The 16517-nt window shown below is 48.7% G+C and overlaps 1 protein-coding gene across 6 annotated transcripts in view; it reads left to right on the plus strand.

Annotated features, from left to right (window-relative positions):
* The window catches only part of LOC148221596 (dynein axonemal heavy chain 9-like), an 86121-nt gene that overhangs the window by 24847 nt on the left and 44757 nt on the right, over positions 1-16517 (plus strand). For 4 of the 6 annotated variants that reach the window (XM_088176370.1, XM_088176369.1, XM_088176372.1 and 1 more), the window contains 4 exons: positions 1754-1918; positions 4678-4818; positions 7089-7259; positions 8216-8338. In XM_088176370.1, the coding sequence (XP_088032496.1) occupies positions 1754-1918; positions 4678-4818; positions 7089-7259; positions 8216-8338 (600 nt within the window). Of the gene's footprint in view, positions 1-897; positions 952-1753; positions 1919-4677; positions 4819-7088; positions 7260-8215; positions 8339-16517 lie in introns of those variants that run through there. The other 2 variants (XM_088176373.1, XM_088176371.1) reach the window with 2 other exon arrangements.

Raw genomic sequence — 16517 nt, forward strand, 5'->3', positions numbered from 1 at the left:
CAGGCAATTGGAACAAAAATCCACCCCCTCCTCATTAATAACTCCAGGGCTCACAGTCCGTGGTCTGCAAGAAGAGCTTGCAAAATGTCCTTTTTCAAGTCATGCTATGCTTGAATGACAGGAATGCACACAATTAGCCACATTAGTTTTCTGGTTCAAGGCTTGTGAAATATTCGCCACCACCAGGAGCAAGTTCCTGTGTGTAAAGTTTAGAGAAAAGGCCTTTAAAGCAGCCCTTTCCTGCTGAAATACCAGACACACTTCAGTGCCTGCTCAGCAGAGCTGCTGTTAACATGGAATGAGGGTGTGCATGGAATTTCAGCCCATATATTGAAAGATGAGTTATTAATGAGAGAGTCTCTCAATCTGGTGGAAAACCTGGCAACAGAGCAAATCCTACAGGCTCACTTCTGCATGGTGGGATTGGGAAAGCCATAGGGTTTCACATTTCTCCTTCCTGGGCTCCTCCAGACCCTACAGGGGGAGATATTTTCCCAAAAACTCTCTTTGGAGCATTAGATCCTTGGCTTGTGGCACTGAGTCTGTCACATGCCAGTGGCCCAGGACTTGTCTCAGCTCCACATGCCCCACTCCTGCTCTTCTAGAGCTGTTGGGTTTTGCAGGGCTGTAAAACACTCTGCAAGTTCCTTGAATTTCTTGTTTTGTGTCACTTAACAGTCTGAGGGTTTGAACTGAGTGTCACTCAGCAGTGTTTTCCATAGCAAGTGTTAGCACTGACTTCACCAGGCTTAGTCCAGCATCCCAATCAGAGCTTTCCCACAGGGTATTTTCTGTGACAACTCTAAAAATAGGTGCTCACAATAGGCACATATTGTGGAATCCACAATAAACACAAGAGCCAGGAGTTTTCTCTGAGCAAACACACAGAATAGGACAATCACATCTCAGGGAGAAAGCCTGTCCTGGAGGAGCAGCTCAGAAAGGAGCCAGGTGAGAGCCTTTGTTTCCACCATGAACAGTGCTCATGACTGGTGTTCCTGCAGGGGCCAGGGAGGTGGGACTGTGCCTGCAGAGCATGGAGAGGGCACTTCAGAGACATGGGAAGGGTTTGCTGTCATTCAGAAATCTGCCTCTGCCACAGGAGAGTTGTGCTGGCCTGAATCTTCTTGCCCATCTTTGTCAGGTCCAGCTTTAGCCACTGGTGCCAGTGGGACCTCGAGGCCAGGGTACAAATGGGAGCAGGACAGGAGAGGCTGTGGATTTGCCCTCAGTTCTGAGCCTGGGATCTCCCCATACTCACATTGGTACCCAAGGGACTTCACTGCTGGTTTTGCCATCAGGTTTTAACCCCGTGTTCCCCAATGCTGGTGTGACTGCTGTGGGCTGGAGTGGTGAGAGCAGATGTTCAGCAGGAGGGGTGAGGAGCAGGGACTCTCCAGGCTGACTTGACCCCAAGAATTGAGGTACAAAGACACCGGATATGTGGATAAAGGGGATAAAGGTCTTTTCTTCCTGATTCATTTCCAGCATTTTCCTGCTTTTCTAGCAAAAGGGCTCAGTTCTCCTGGTGCTTTCTGTGCCGTTCCAGGGTTCTCTGAGCTGCAAGCTTGTTGGATAAGGAGTGATCCCAGATCCCAGAACTCTATCCATTCCCAGGAGTTGCAGAGAGCAGGAATCAGCACTACTGGACTATAGCAATTGTCAGTGGGAATCCTGTTCCCATGTGAAGGTGATTAATCCTTACTTTACCACATCCTTTATGGCTAAAACTTCCTGAATTTTTTATTTGCAGTCAGATCTCACAAAGCAACAGAATGGATTCAAGATCACCTTGAAAACATTGGAGGACAATTTGCTCTCTCGGCTGTCGTCAGCATCTGGGAATTTCCTGGGAGACACAGCGTTGGTGGAAAACCTGGAGACCACTAAAAGGACAGCTGCAGAGATTGTGGAGAAGGTACAAAGGCAGTGATAGCCTGGAGAAAGCATGTCTGTGCTCCTTTAAGGATTTCTGGCTGGAATGTAACCTCTGCTCTGCCCATCTCTGCTCCGTCTGCTGAGCAGGGAATAGAAATTGGTATAAATTGTAAATGCTCTCCATTCTGGAGAGCTCCAGGCCATTTAGTTCTTTGGAGCTTTTTTGTGTTAAATGACCTATTTAAGACCAAGAGAAAACATTGATGCCTGATGTAAAGACAATAAAATTTACACACTGTATCAAGGCAGCTTTAAAGTGTTCCAGCATAATCCTGGGTACATCACACTGCCTCAGTGAGGCTGGATTTTAGTACTGACCAGGGACTGAAATCTGGGGAGCTGTGATCTCGAGTAAATGTGAAAGAACTCAGGTATTTCGCACTCTTCCGTTCCTCAGAGTATAAATCAGCATTTGTGTGAGCACTGCCACCTGCCCAGCTGCCCTTGCTGCCTGCATGGGCTCAGGTAAATGCCCAGGGGTTTTTCCTTGCCACTGAGGGAGCTTGGGAAGTGTGATTCCCGTGCCAGGATTGTCCCAGGACTCTGGAGGGGACGTTCAGCTCTTTCCCTCTGCAGTCTCCCCATCTCCAGAGCCTGCACGTGCCCTCCCTCAACCACTGGCCCATGTTCTGCCTGGCACTGCCTCTCTTCCCAGCCAGTGACCAAGAAACTCAGTGATACTCCCTCCATGTTCAAAATCAGAATTGTTTTCTATTTGTGGTGCATCAGGTGCATTCAGCTCCCTGGGGAGGAGTTGGTTGAACTCCCAAAGGGGGTGTTGAAGGGATTTTTTGACATGGAAAGCTTTGACATCTCCCCCTTGAAGCAGGTGCTTTGGAAGTGCTTCACCTTCTAAACCAGCTGTGCTGTGCAGCTGCTCACTGCCAGCAGTGCCAACAAGGCATGAATTTTAGAGTTTCCACCTGGATTTTTTGAGTTTGTCCCCACCTGGAAAGCTGTGCAAGAGCCCTGTTAGAAGTTCAAGTTAAGCCTCACTGTCCTTTTGGTCTGATTACCCAAAGAAAGGTGTTCAGCCAACATTTTCCTTGCTCTGGAAGTCCTCCCTGCTCTACAGATGGAGAGCATCTATCTGCCCCAGCTCTGGCTCTGAGTTTGCCAGAGCTGTTCATGAGTCCAGCACTGCTCATGGGGATGTACAAACATCCCACAGATCCCACAGCAGATGAAGGCTCATCCTGTGCTTCCTTGTGGTGCCCCAGCCAGGTGTGCTCACAGCAGCTCAGGTGACAGCCCAGGGCACCCTGTGGTGTTTCAGCAGGGGCTGTGTGATGCTCTGCTGGCTCATTCTGCCATAGGAAGCCTAGGAAGGGCTGGAGAGGGACTTCTTGCAGTGATAGGACAAGGGGAAAGGCTTCAAGATGAAAATGGGAGACTTTGATCAGATATTAGGAAGAAATTCCTGGCTGTAAGGGTGGGGAGGCCCTGGCATAGGTTGCCCAGAGAAGCTGTGGCTTCACCATATTTGGAAGTGTCCAAGGCCAGGCTGGATAGGGCTTGGGGCAGCCTAGGACGGTGGAAAATGTCCTTGAGTGGAATGAGAAGAGCTTTAGGGTCCTTTCAAACCCAAACTGTTCTGGGATTCTATGATCCTATTGCATGATTTGCTGGGCTGACTGGGTCAGCACTGTCCCAGCAGCTCCTGACCATGGTGTTAGACATGTCTGTCCTTAGCCAGGGACTAAAATAAACCCCAGGAGGCTCAGAGATGTCACTTCTTGCTGCTGAGGTGGGGTGAAAGAACAAGCAGGACCGAGGTGATGATGGGTGGTGATTCTGCTGAGATTTTCACATGTCCCTCAGAGCAGCTGCAGAGCGAGGTTTGGTGCTGCTGAGGAAAGGCAGCAAAGAGCTGAGCTGTTATACACGAGCAGCTCTCAGCCCTGGGGAAGCTGCCTGAGAGCAGCACTGGGGCTGCTCAGCCCAGCCTCCTTAATGGCCTGCACAGGAGGGGGGCAATTAGCACTCATTGATTGAGAAACTCATTGATGAGAAAACCAATTCCAGTTAGCAAAGAGCAGGGAGCCTAGGGAGAAGTCTGGAGTGGACACAGGAAAACGGGGGATTGGGCAACTGAGTGCAAAATGCAGTTAAATGGAAGTTCCAGAGGGGGAGGATGCTGGGGAGGGCAGATCCAGCCTGGCAGGGGCACAAGTGACCCATGGTGGTCACCTGTGGATTGCCCTGATGACTTTGTGGCCAGTGTCCACTCTGCTGATGCCTGGAGAGTTTCCTGGAGCAGAGGCTGGGCAGTGCTGAAGGAATAAAGCAGGGATTTATTCCAAGCCCTTCCAAGGATTCACCTTGGGCACTGCAAGAGCCCGGCCGTGGCTCCAGCCAAGATGGAGCCAAGATGGATCCGAGTCACGAGTTCTCACACTTGGATCACTTTGGCTCCATTTCCATCTTGGCCTTCATTGTCCAATTGCAGCTCCAGCTTCTGCAGTGCCATCCTCCCACATTCTCTCCTCCAGTCGCTGCTCTTTGCACTTTTTGGGGCTGAAGCTGCAGCGCTGTCCTTGGTTGTGGGGCTGGCAAAGGATTGTTTTGTGTGCCTGAGCTGGGAGGAGAACTTGCTGACACTTTGGATGGAGTTCAGAGTCACACACCAATGCAGTGCAGAGTCTGGAAATAGGAAAGCTCAAACTTAAAGCATCACTGCCAGGGCTGCAGCCCCAGTGAGGGGTGTTGTGACAGGAGTTCTGTTGTGTTTCCCTGCAGGTGCAGGAGTTTAAGGTGACAGAAGCCAGGATTAATGAGGCCAGGGAGCAGTACAGACCTGCAGCCTGCCGTGCTGCCCTGCTCTACTTCACCATGAACGAGCTCCATGCCATCCACCCCATGTACCAGTTCTCTCTGAAGGTACCTGCCCCCTCTGCCCTCCTGCCCTCTCCCTGTGGGGCTCATCAAATGGGAATTGCAGAGTCACATTGTCACAGAATCACACAAGGTTTCAGCTGGAAGGGACTAAACCCATCCTGTTCCACCCCTGCCATGGGACACCTTCCACTGTCCCAGGTTTCTCCAAACCCTGTGTAGAAGAAGTTACAGTGTTAATATTCTATTAAACAGAAAACTTTTCATATTGTCATATAAGGAAGGTATTTTGGGGGATGGAGGGTTAAATGAGCATCCTGGTCTACAGTTTCTTCCAAACAATTTCTTACCTTGACAAGTGACCTGGAAAAAGGAATTGAGGAGAGCCTACAAAATGGTGAGCTTCATCCTCAAAGAAGCTTTTCCTTTTGATATCTATGACTCGTTTGTTGAAGTAATTTTATCAGAAAGAATGCAGAGAATATCTTTTGTGCCTTTTAAAAGATTCATCCCTCGCCCATACATAATAGATACAGGGGTTCCCGAGGTCTCACCTTTCATCTGTGTCTCCTGTAGTTAGTTTGTTTTATGTTTTCCAGTGAACATTAGCAGTGTGTATAAATACATAGAAAATTATTGGGGGAAATGTTTTTATCTAATAAATTTTGATGACAGATCATAAAACATTGTGTAAAGATGCACAGGGATGATTTTGGAATACTTGCCACACAGCTGGGAGCCCATTATAAATTAGAACACAAAGATTTATGTGCTGCTCTGCAGCATGCTTTAACACAATTTAAAGAAACGTTAAGCAGGAAAATGCATTCTGCAATTATTTAATAATGCATTCAGTATCAATGTTACTTTAATTTGTTGAGGCATCATTTTTGCTTTGTAAAACCCTAAAAATAAGGCTGCCAACACAGTCATGCCTTGTCCAGTTGGTGCCATCAGTGTGTATTGGCCTGGTTATTTCCTTTAGCTGGGCCCAGCACACAGAGCCTTTGCACTGCTGAGCAGGGCTTGGCCTTTGTGCTCTTGTTAATTTTCTTTTTCCAGTTGCATTTGATAATTTGCTCGTGCCTTTAATTTGGACTACTCCGAAAGTTTTTTCTTTTCTCATTTAGATCAGAAATATTGTTGCAGTAATCCTTAACCTCTTATATAAGAAGGTTGTTCTTGATGCAGACACCCACCCTTGAGGGGACTTCACTGACTGCTTCAGCTCAGTGCTCCCTGCCCTCCTCAGCCAATCCTTTACAGGATCCAGACAGTAAAACACTCATGGGACTTAACTTTTTTAAAAATTGGTTTATTTGGAGGAATTGCTCTTCTCTGAGTTGAAATATTTGTGCAACAGATGTGCTTTCCTCCTCTGCTCCACTCTGGTAAGACCCACCTGGAGTAGTGTCCTGGGCAGGGGTCCTCAGCACAGGAAAGGTGTGGACATGATTGAGCAGGTCCAGAAGAGGTCATGGACATGATCCAAGAGCTGGAGCCCCTCTATGGAGCCAGGCTGGGAGAGTTGGAGAAGAGAAAACTCCAGGGAGAGCTCAGAGCTCCTTCCAGGGCCTAAAGGGGCTCCAGGAGAGCTGGAGAAGGGCTGGGGACAAGGGATGGAGGGACAGGACACAGGGAATGGCTTCAGATTGACACAGGGCAGGGATGGATGGGAAATTGGGAAGGAATTGTTCCCTGAGAGGGTGAGGAGGGGCTGGAATGGAATTCCCAGAGCAGCTGTGGCTGTCCCTGGATCCCTGGCAGTGCCCAAGGCCAGGTTGGACACTGGGGCTTGGAGCAGCCTGGGACAATGGGAAGTGTCCCTGCCATGGCAGGGGTGGCACTGGATGGGGTTGTGTTGGAGTTTTTTCCCATGGAAACCATTCTGGAGTCTGTTTCCTCTGGGAACTCCCCTCTCTGCTGGCTCCACATTTGCAGAGAAAGTGGCTGTGTCATCCCAGTGGGAGAAGGGCACAAAAACATCTCCTGGACCATTGTGTCAGAGTTCCCTGTGCCCTGTCTGTGTCCCAGGAGATGTCACCTCTGCTAGGTTGTGTCCCAGGGGACATCACCAGTGCCAGGCTCTGTGTCCCAGGGATGTCACCTCTTCCAGGTTCTGTGTCCCAGGGATGTCACCTCTGCCAGGCTCTGTGTCCCTGAGGAGCAGCCACAGGCAGAGCCAGGGGCTGGTTGGTCTCTGGGTGTTCCCCATGATGCAGGACCTGACTTGGCATTGCTGTGACACCTCGGGGCACCCAGGGGTGTGCCAAGGGCCTCTCCCACAGCCCTTCCTGCTGTGTCTCCCCTCCCAGGCGTTCCATGGGGTGTTCCAGAAGGCCATTGAGAGGGCAGCTCCTGCTGACAGCCTGCCGGGGCGGGTGCTGAGCCTCACTGACAGCATCACCTTCTCCGTGTTCCAGTACACGGCCCGGGGGCTCTTCGAGAGGGACAAACTGACCTTCAGTGCCCAGCTCACCTTCCAGGTACCAGCAGCACCCTGTGTGCCAGGGCTCAGTGCCAGAGCAGCCCATACAGGGGCTGGGGGCTGGATTGGCTTCTCTGCCTCTCTTGGAATCACAGAATCATCACAGAATCATCACAGACCACTGAATCCAACCTGGTCCTCACTTTGTCCCCAGCCCAGAGCTCTGAATGCCACCTCCAGCAATTCCTTGGGCACCTCCAGGGATGGGCACTCCAAACCTCCCTGGGCATTTCCAATCCCTGACCTCCCTTTCCATGGGGAAATTCCTGCTGCTGTCCCCCCTGAGCCTGCCCTGGCCCAGCCTGAGGCCGTTCCCTCTCCTCCTGTCCCTGTTCCCTGGAGCACAGCCCGACCCCCCCGGCTGTCCCCTCCTGTCAGGGACTTGTGCAGAGCCACAAGTTCCCCCTGAGCCTCCTTTTCTCCAGGCTGAGCCCCTTTCCTGCTCTCTCAGCTGCTCCTCACAGGATTTATTCCTGCCAATAACAGGCACAGATGCTGCGTTGGATTTGAATTGCACTGACAAAGGTTATTTGAGAGAGTAATTCCTGCCTGCAGGACCTACAAAAAAGGCAAAGCAAACTGGATTGGGAGGCTTCTTGCATTGAACCTAAAGCAGAGCTTGCTGCAGAGCTGCTGTCCCATGTCCATGGTGTTTGTGTAATTTTTAATGTCCAATCTGGATCTGCTGCCAGGGTCTTCTCCTCAGGGTGCTCCCCACCCACCTGGAACTCAGCTTTTACCACTTGGTTTTCCCAACTTTTTTCCTGTCCTGTTGTCAATCTCAACACTCATTCCTGGTCCTCTTTTGGGGCACTCAACACCTCTCCAACACAGGGCACTCTACATTTTAGCCACACATTTTCAAGCATGTTAACTGAATAATAAATCTGCTGAAGTTTGTTGCTGCTCTGGATCCTGACTGCTCTAGGATATCTTGTTGGTTTGGAATTACAGATCCTTCTGATGAATAAAGAAATCAACCCAGCAGAACTGGATTTCCTGCTCAGATACCCAGCACAGCCTGGAGTCACAAGCCCTGTGGAGTTCCTGTCTGACCACTCCTGGGGAGGAATCAAGGTACCTGATCCATGGGAAATCAGCTCCCCTTATCTCCTCTAAAATCCCTCCAGCCCTTCATTAGGTCCTTGTGGCATTTGGTGAACAAAGTTGTGCTGTCTTTGAGGGGCAGCACAAGAAGGCCACACACATGGAGAGTTCTGCAGGTCCAACATTGATTTTGAGGTCTCTTCCTGTGCCGTCGTGTGTGTCCCCAAAAAGATGATTCTTCCCTCTGAGATTTAGGCTTCTCCCTGTTAGACCAGACTGACAATACCCTTCAGGGGTTTGTGGTTGTGGTTTGTTAAGGGCATGGAGATGCCCCTGTATTTGGGAAGAAGTGGGAATTTCTGCAGGGATGTGCTGGGGTTGGAGCTGTGACAGCTGCCAGACCTGCAGGGAAATTCTCTCATGCCACTGGGCTGGTCTGGCACCTGCCATGTGTTTGGAGTGAGAGGACAGGAAAAGCATCCCAAAAAGATGAGAACTATCCCATACTTGCTCCTCTTTGTCAACAAATATGTATTGTGCTAGGTTTGGACCTGATTCAGCAGGGTGAGATTTGTTTTCTGAAAAGGGCCCAAATATTCTCCACCTTGGACCTGTTCACTGTCACCTTGCTGGAGCTGGGATTGTGTCTCTTGTCTGACTGTGGTGCTGATCAGTCCCTGGCCAGTGTGGTGATGTAAGAATCAATTTTATTTACAGCATGTTTTCTTTGTGAGACTTGAGGATATGGTTTAGTGCTGGTGCTGGGTTGATGGTTGGATGTGATGATCTTAGAGGTTTTTTCCAACCTTTATGATTCTGTGAGTCTCTCTTACTCCTGTCGTGCCCAAGGATGCCTTTGCCAGCTGCCTGCAGGTGGTACATTCTCCAAACAGACACCTGCTGTGAGTTTTCTTTGTGAGGTCACCCCTCCTGTGCTGCCAGTCCCACTCCATGTGGCTGAAATGGCCTTTCCTGTTCCCTGGGTGATTCCCTCCCACACAGCCCTTCCCACTCAGCCTCCTCTTCCTCACTGTGGCTTTGGGCTTTGTGGGTTTGTGCTTGAGGTGGAAACTGTGATGCACAAATGCTGCTCTGCACGGGAAGGTTTCCAGGTGTGCTGCACACCTCAGGTGTCCTCAGCCTGCATCCCAGGAGCTGCACATCTCCAGGAGTCACTGCCCAGTAATCTGCACTAATTTCATGAATATCAGGACTTTCTGATAGTGAATTCTGCATTATCACATACTGAATACCCTTCAGATTGTCTTTTGTGATGACTGTAGTATTGATTTTACTATAAATAATATGGTTGATGTCAACTTTTATTAGTGTTTGTGTTGATGTCTGTTGGTTTATTAGCCTTTGAGGTTTTGAAAATTCTAGTTACTTGAGGCATGGGTTTAGTAAAATCATGTTTTGTCACAGACTGATATAATTAGGTTAATTAGTCATGGCTTCTACACAGCTTATTAGCAGACTAAAATCTCTTTTTCTTATATCAAGAAGATTAAATGCTATAATAAATTGTTTCTTCAACAAAGCTTGAGCAAAGTGCACTTCAGATTTATATTTCAAATTCAAAATGAAATTTAGCATTCTGCTGATTTTTCACAGAAACATTGCAAATGCTCCAGCCCAAAGGACTCCTTTTGCCAGGGGGTTCTGGCCAAGATAGTGCCAAAAGAAATCAATATTGATATTTGTGGCCCATTCTGAGCCTCCCACTTTGGGCATGTTAACTTCCAAGGAAACCTCATTAAATGTTGAAAGCTCTGGGCATGTAACTGGCCTTGTGTGGCTTGACTTATTATTTATTGTTGGGGGTTGATTAATAATATATAGAGGCCAATAATCCTTTGCAGTTGTGTGGCTGTTTGCAGCTCATGCTGCTGGAGCATCTCATTTATGAAACACTCATTTATGATTTAGTTTTCCAGCTTCTTTCAAGTTCAGCTCAAAGTTTCACAGAGCCTTTTGCTGTAACCTGGGTGCCAGGGAAGGTTGGTATTCTCTCCTGGATGAAGGAATCCACAGCCCTGACCACAAGGATGTGGTTTGTAGGGAAAGGTAATAACTTTTATTGTATCTGCTGATAGACCAGGGAAAATAGGCACATTTCAGGCTCTTTGGTGTTTCTTTAAAGCTGACACAGAGATTGAATTCAAGTTAAAGGCTGAGAAAAGCTGCTCTGAGCTTGGCTTGATTCTGTTCATCAGTCAGATGTGTGGGAGGGAATGGTACCTGTGGAGCCCCTGTGGAGGAGCTTTGCTTGGCTCTGGAGCAGGGGAGGTGTTAGCAAAGGGCACAGTCATTGCCTCGGTGCCAATCCTGCCTCTGGCTTCCTGAGGGTTAGCTGAGAGCAGGAAGGGGACAGAATTTTGTCATTTAATTAAAGCAGTGCCTTTGCTGAGTGGCTTTGGTGCTCAGTGGAGTTGGTCATTTCAGTCCTACGGCCTCTCATTTGCAGGGGCTTAGCAGTGATCCCTCGAGAAGGCAAAAGTGTTCTTTTGCTCCTATAATGAGGTTTTCTGCCTCTTTTCAATTTCCTTTATTGCAGCCTGTTATACTGTTCTCCCCCTCTGTGTTCCTAGTGTCTGCCTTGAAAGTTTTTATTTCTGTTGGTACTTCTGAAAACATTCTCTGTGTCCATGCACAGCTGGCCATTTCTCCTGGCTTGGTTGGTGGTTCCCTCACCAGTAAACGTGTGGACACACCTCAGAGCACAGTGTTTGCACAGGCCAGTGCAAATGCCATTTGGGAATTCTCATAATATGATTGAATTAACACAGAATCCATGCAGAGATTGTCCTCTGGAGGGTGAGTATTCTCTCAATTCATCTCTGACTTGATGCTCTGTGGTCCCTTGAACCCTGTGTGAAGCCCAGGCTCCCCTGTTGAGCTGTTCTTGGTGATTTCCAGGGTAAGGACAGACAGTTCCTGTCATGGCTCTTCTCTGAGCATGACACTGAAATGACACCATTTGGTTTTAGGGTTGCTTGGTCTTTCAGACTTTATCCAGATTAACCAGTAAGATGAGCCAGCAGTTGTTTGCTGCCTGGCAGCACCTGAGTGCACACAGTGAAGCTCCCAAACCAGAGGCAGCTCACCTCCCGTGGGCAGCCCTGCAGTGTCCTGCCCTGGACATTTCCTGAGAGCAGGAGAGTTCACCAAAGCCAAAGGAGAGCCAGCAAATTGTGTGGCTCACCCTGAGCTGTGCCTGGCCACCTTCTGGAGGCACAGCCTGAGAAGCAGATCAGCAGGGAGGGAACAGCACCTTCCCCTCGCTGTGCTGGGCTCTGAGACCCACAGGCAGAAACTCCTTGTGCCCACGTGTGACCCAGCCTTCCTCTGGAGCAGCCCTGTGGCTGTGGGTTTAGGCCTGAGCTTAGACCCTGTGCCCAGCAGGGCTCAGGCACAGCCTCACACTTGGCACAGTCACACCTTCTGCCCAGACCAGGCTGGTGTTGCCAGGGGTGTGTGCCTGGCAGAGACCACCTGAGCATCCCCTGGGTGAGCTGGGCTCTTCTCCAGCCCCACCACTGCTGGTGGAGCCAGTGGCTGTGCCCTCCTGGTCTTCACTGCCTTGGCCAAAACCAAAACCAGGAGAAGGTGAGGGTTGTTCCGGAGGGGTCCCTGGACCCCAGCCATGCCAGCTGCCACGTTCTCCCAGCTCCAGCCCCTCCAAGCTGCCCTGTGGGCCCTGGCTCCCCATGGGACACGTGGCTGTCCCCGTGTCCAGCTGTTCCCAGCAGCCTGGGCTGGGATGAGCATTTCCCCAGCCTGATTTCCTTTGTGATATTTCCTGCAGTGCCTCTTCAGTGCTGAATGCAGATGTGTCCCACGGGATAAGTGCAGTGAGTTAATGCACAGCAGGAGTACACCTGGCCAGCTTGGATTACTTCTTATCCCAATCATTTCCCTCATCTTTTTCTGAAGAGGAAGAATTTTCATTATGTAGATATGAAAACGCCACTGAAAGGGCATTGTTTAATAAATGTGATGTTGAATAATGAGCTCTAAGTACTGAATTCAGCTTTCGAGGAGGAGAACAGCCCTAGACAAAGTCGTATATTAACTCCATATTTATAATTTTGCAGAATGCAGATGATAAGATTGCGTATGTGGTTTATGAGATAAAATACCAAATCATAGATTTTGCATTTAAGAAAACTGGAAATTTTTTTTTGGACAAAAGAACAAAAATCTCTCTTCCAACTTTCACTTCTTGCACTTTTTAGATGAGGAAATTTTTCATTCTTCTCCAAGATTCATTGTGACACAATCTGCTGCATACATTGTGCTCTTTGTGCATATGCAATGTCCTTTGATCAGGCTGGTCAGACAGGAAAGGCTCGCAGCTCACAGCTTCCCTTCTACATTCAGAATTATTATTATGCCAGAAAATCATAGTCTTAATTAAATATCTTCCATTAACTCGGTTCTTCAGATGTACAGCCTTTTAGAGCATCTTTGATAGAAAACATTGATTGTGACACTTCAATGGGCATTTATCTGCTTTCATCTAGAAGTTTCCTAAGGACATTCTTCTGTCCTCTGTATCAAGTCTCAGAGAAATATTCCCAATGTCTCACAGAAATGCTGCTTGAGAAGGTTTTACCTTTTTTTCCCCTTTTCTTTTCTAACCTGCTGGCTAACGATCTGATGCTTATCTGAAATATGGCAGAGATTGTGATCACATCAAATATTTAAGGACGCACTTTGTCGGTTTGATTGCAGAGTGGAAATTGAGTTTTTCTGGATGCTCTACAGCCTCTGTCTTTCCCTCTCAATCTGCCCTGACACAAAGCCTGCTGTCAACTGAGCATTTGTAATGTAAAAGCCTCTTACCCTCTAAATAGAAGGAAAGGGAAGTAATGGATTCATCCTGCCCTTGGGGCACAGCAACTCCAGGCTGGGGCAAAGGGGCTGGAAAACCGGGAAAGGCCCTGGGGGTGCTGGAGACAGAGGCTGGACATGAATCCAGCTGTGTCCAGGTGAGCAAGAGGCCAGTGGAACCAGGGCAGTGCCCGTCCCCTGTGCTGGCACTGCTGGGGCACCTCCAGTGCCGGGGACAGCTCTGGGACACTCAGGACAGGAGGGACATGGAGGGGCTGGAGCGTGTCCAGGGCAGGGAATGGAGCTGGGAAGGGTCTGGAGCAGCTGAGGGAGCTGGGAAGGGGCTCAGGCTGGAGAAAAGGAGGTTCAGGGGGAACTTGTGGCTCTGCACAAGTCCCTGACAGGAGGGGACAGCCGGGGGGGTCGGGCTGTGCTCCAGGGAACAGGGACAGGAGGAGAGGGAACAGCCATGTGGATGTGGCATTTGAGGATCTGGTGATCTTAGAGGTCCTTTTTTCTCTGATTCAATAGTACTGGACCTGTTGGAGCTCCTCACTGCTCCTCATTGTGTGGCAGAACTCTCTCCCTTTTCCTTTCCCTGGCTGTGGTGGTTCACATGAGGAGATGTGGAGATTGCAGACCCAGTGCTCAGCTCAACTTCGACTGGCAGTGACCTCTGGAAGCCTGGGGGTAAAAACAGAGCTTTCCCTGGACGGGGGGACATGAGATGGCCTTTTTTTGGAGGCTCTCATGGTCTGTGTTTCATTTCCACAATGTGAGCACAGAGCATCAGTGGACCCCAGTATCCCAGCCAGAGCCCTGGGGCACTCTCTGCCCTTCACTCAGAGCTGGCCAAGCCTCTGCTGCAGTCTGGGGTGATCTTTGAGTGTTGCATTCCAAGGTGTGGACCTTGTGGGGACAGAGTAGAGAGGAATGGTAAGAAGTGCCAGACAACTGAAAAGACAACTGTGAGAAGAGACTGAAGAGAGGGAAAGGGGAAAAGTTACATCTGAGGACCTCAAAATTGAGAAACCAGGAGGGTCTGATCTCCAAGAGTGCCCTCTGGAAGGGGAAAAGCAGTTGGCTCATCTTGTGTTAGTAAAGAGAAGACATATGCAGGAAATATTCCCAGCAGGCAGTGGAAAGTGTCTGTGACCCAGGGCAGGGCTGGCACTGGGTGCTGCAGCTCCATCCCCGAGGTTCTTGGAGCAAGGCTGGGGAGGATCTCAGGGCTGGGTGCCCCAGCTCTGTGAGGAGCAGCTCTGCAGCTCATTCCTTCTCTGTCCTGTTCTTGAGGCCAGTCCTGTTATGGTGCCACCATGGAAGCTCAGGTGAGACCATCACAGTGAAGAAGTCTCACCAGAGTCCATACATCCGTGTCCATTCATCAGGACAGAGCCATGGACCCTGAGAGCTCTCCAGCAGGGGACACCTGGAACAGCTGCTCCAGCTGAGTTCTTACAGACAATGGGACATCTTTTTCAGTTTTGCTGTGTGTTGGCCCAACTGGGATTTATAGCAACCAAATCCAGGAAAGTTTTCAGATATACACAAGTACCACTTTTCAGCTGCCCTTGAGGACCCATGCTCAGCTTCTAGTTCTGGCTGTGTGCCCCTGATTTGCTGAGAGGCATCGGAGAGTGAAGAGGAAAGATGGAAAACATGTTTTGGGAGAACAGCCTGACTTTGCAAGGCCCATTCTCAAACCCACTTGAACAACCTTTATAGAAAATGCAGAGAAAATGTCACTGTGAACCCATCTGGGAAACATCTCAGGCAAAATGAGGGAAATGTGGTGGGTGGTTGTAAGCAATGAGAATACAAAGATTGTGACTAAGTCTCATTTTTGTTACTGACCTTTCCCATCAAGTGGAGCTGGCTCTCAGCACTCACTGGTAGGAAGGAGATGAGTGCTGAAGCTGTTGTTCCCTAATTTATGATATTTCACTGGGAATTTTCCAAGGAAAGGTGCTGAGATCCAACCCATCACTCATGAACCTGCTTGTGGTGTCCACCCTGCATGTTGTGATGCCCTGGGACCCTGCAGATAAGCAGGGTTTGTACAGTGATGTGTGAGGCTCTGCACACCTCCTGTCCCCATTAAAATGTAGAAACAGCAAGGAGGAGTTTGAAGGGAGACAGGGGCATACAGTGCCTTGAGCTTGTCAGTCAGCTTTTATGAAATAAATAAGGAGGGTTAAAATAACATTTTTGTGTTGAAAGGTGATTGAAGCTTGACAAACCCCATCAAATCTTTATTTTCACCTTTGGAGATTTTTCTTATGAGTTAAATTATTCAGGTAGGGCAGCTAAACAGAAAATAACACCTTCAGTGTATGAATAATGCAACCCAAAACCTAGGATGGGAGAGATTGTAAATAATCCATCATCTGCTCCATTAATTCCTCTAGTTAACAGTAGTATTTAAATGGAGCAATTTATCTGCCTATATGTCTTTTTCCTGAATGATCCAATCTATCAATTGAAGCCAGGTGCAGCTCTGGCTTTGCCATTCTTCCAGGAGCTGTCATTTTCCAGCTGTGGGGATGCTGGTTTTCCTAAAGACTCCTGAGCCAGCTGCAGAAAATGAAAGGAAGGAATTATGAATGTTTGCTGAAACTTCCAGAAGCAGTGCCCATAGACAGAGTAAGACCTTTACAAAGTGCTTGGGGAACCACAGAATTGTAGAGTTCTTAAGGTTGGAAAAGCTCTTCAAGATCCTCGAGTCCAGCCTTCTCCTGCATCCCACCATGGTCACCAAACCCCAGCACAAAATTCACCCACAAGTCACTCCAAACCCCTCAAGCCCACAGACAGACACTGAGGATCTCTGTGGATCTCTGCTTAGAAACTGTATAACTCAATTCATAAATTCCACAGCTCCTTAGTTCTGCAAGTGAAATTGTGACTAATCACCAGGATTTAATCATCTCACAGATTATTAAAACTGGGAGAATATTAAATATCATTTCTTTCCAGTGTTGTCAGATTGTGTGATTTTTACAGAGAGATGTTTGATGTTCAGTGTATTCTCTACAGAATGTAATTTTTTAAAGCAGAGGCACAAGTTTATTTTTTTAAAGAAAAGCAAGATATATAAGGAAAAACTGAAAGTAAAAACGAGATACAACCTGAAGTCTCAAGAGATAATGACAGCTTTTACAAACACCCTCAAATTCCTTTATTTTGACTTCCTTCTTTCTCATGGCTGCTGGGGAGGTGGGTAACTGGGTGTTTGAGTGTTCTGGCAGCCCTGCCTTTACTGCCTCTGTTTTATTTTCACCCTGTTAGTGTCAGTCCAGGGCACAGCAATGAGGTGATTTTGTCCTGCCTTGCCCCAGAGCTGTTCTCTAGCCAGGTGACTCTGAGGAGG

This window comes from Sturnus vulgaris, chromosome 20, assembly GCF_052056855.1.
Source record: "Sturnus vulgaris isolate bStuVul1 chromosome 20, bStuVul1.hap1, whole genome shotgun sequence".
Classification (NCBI taxonomy): domain Eukaryota; kingdom Metazoa; phylum Chordata; class Aves; order Passeriformes; family Sturnidae; genus Sturnus; species Sturnus vulgaris.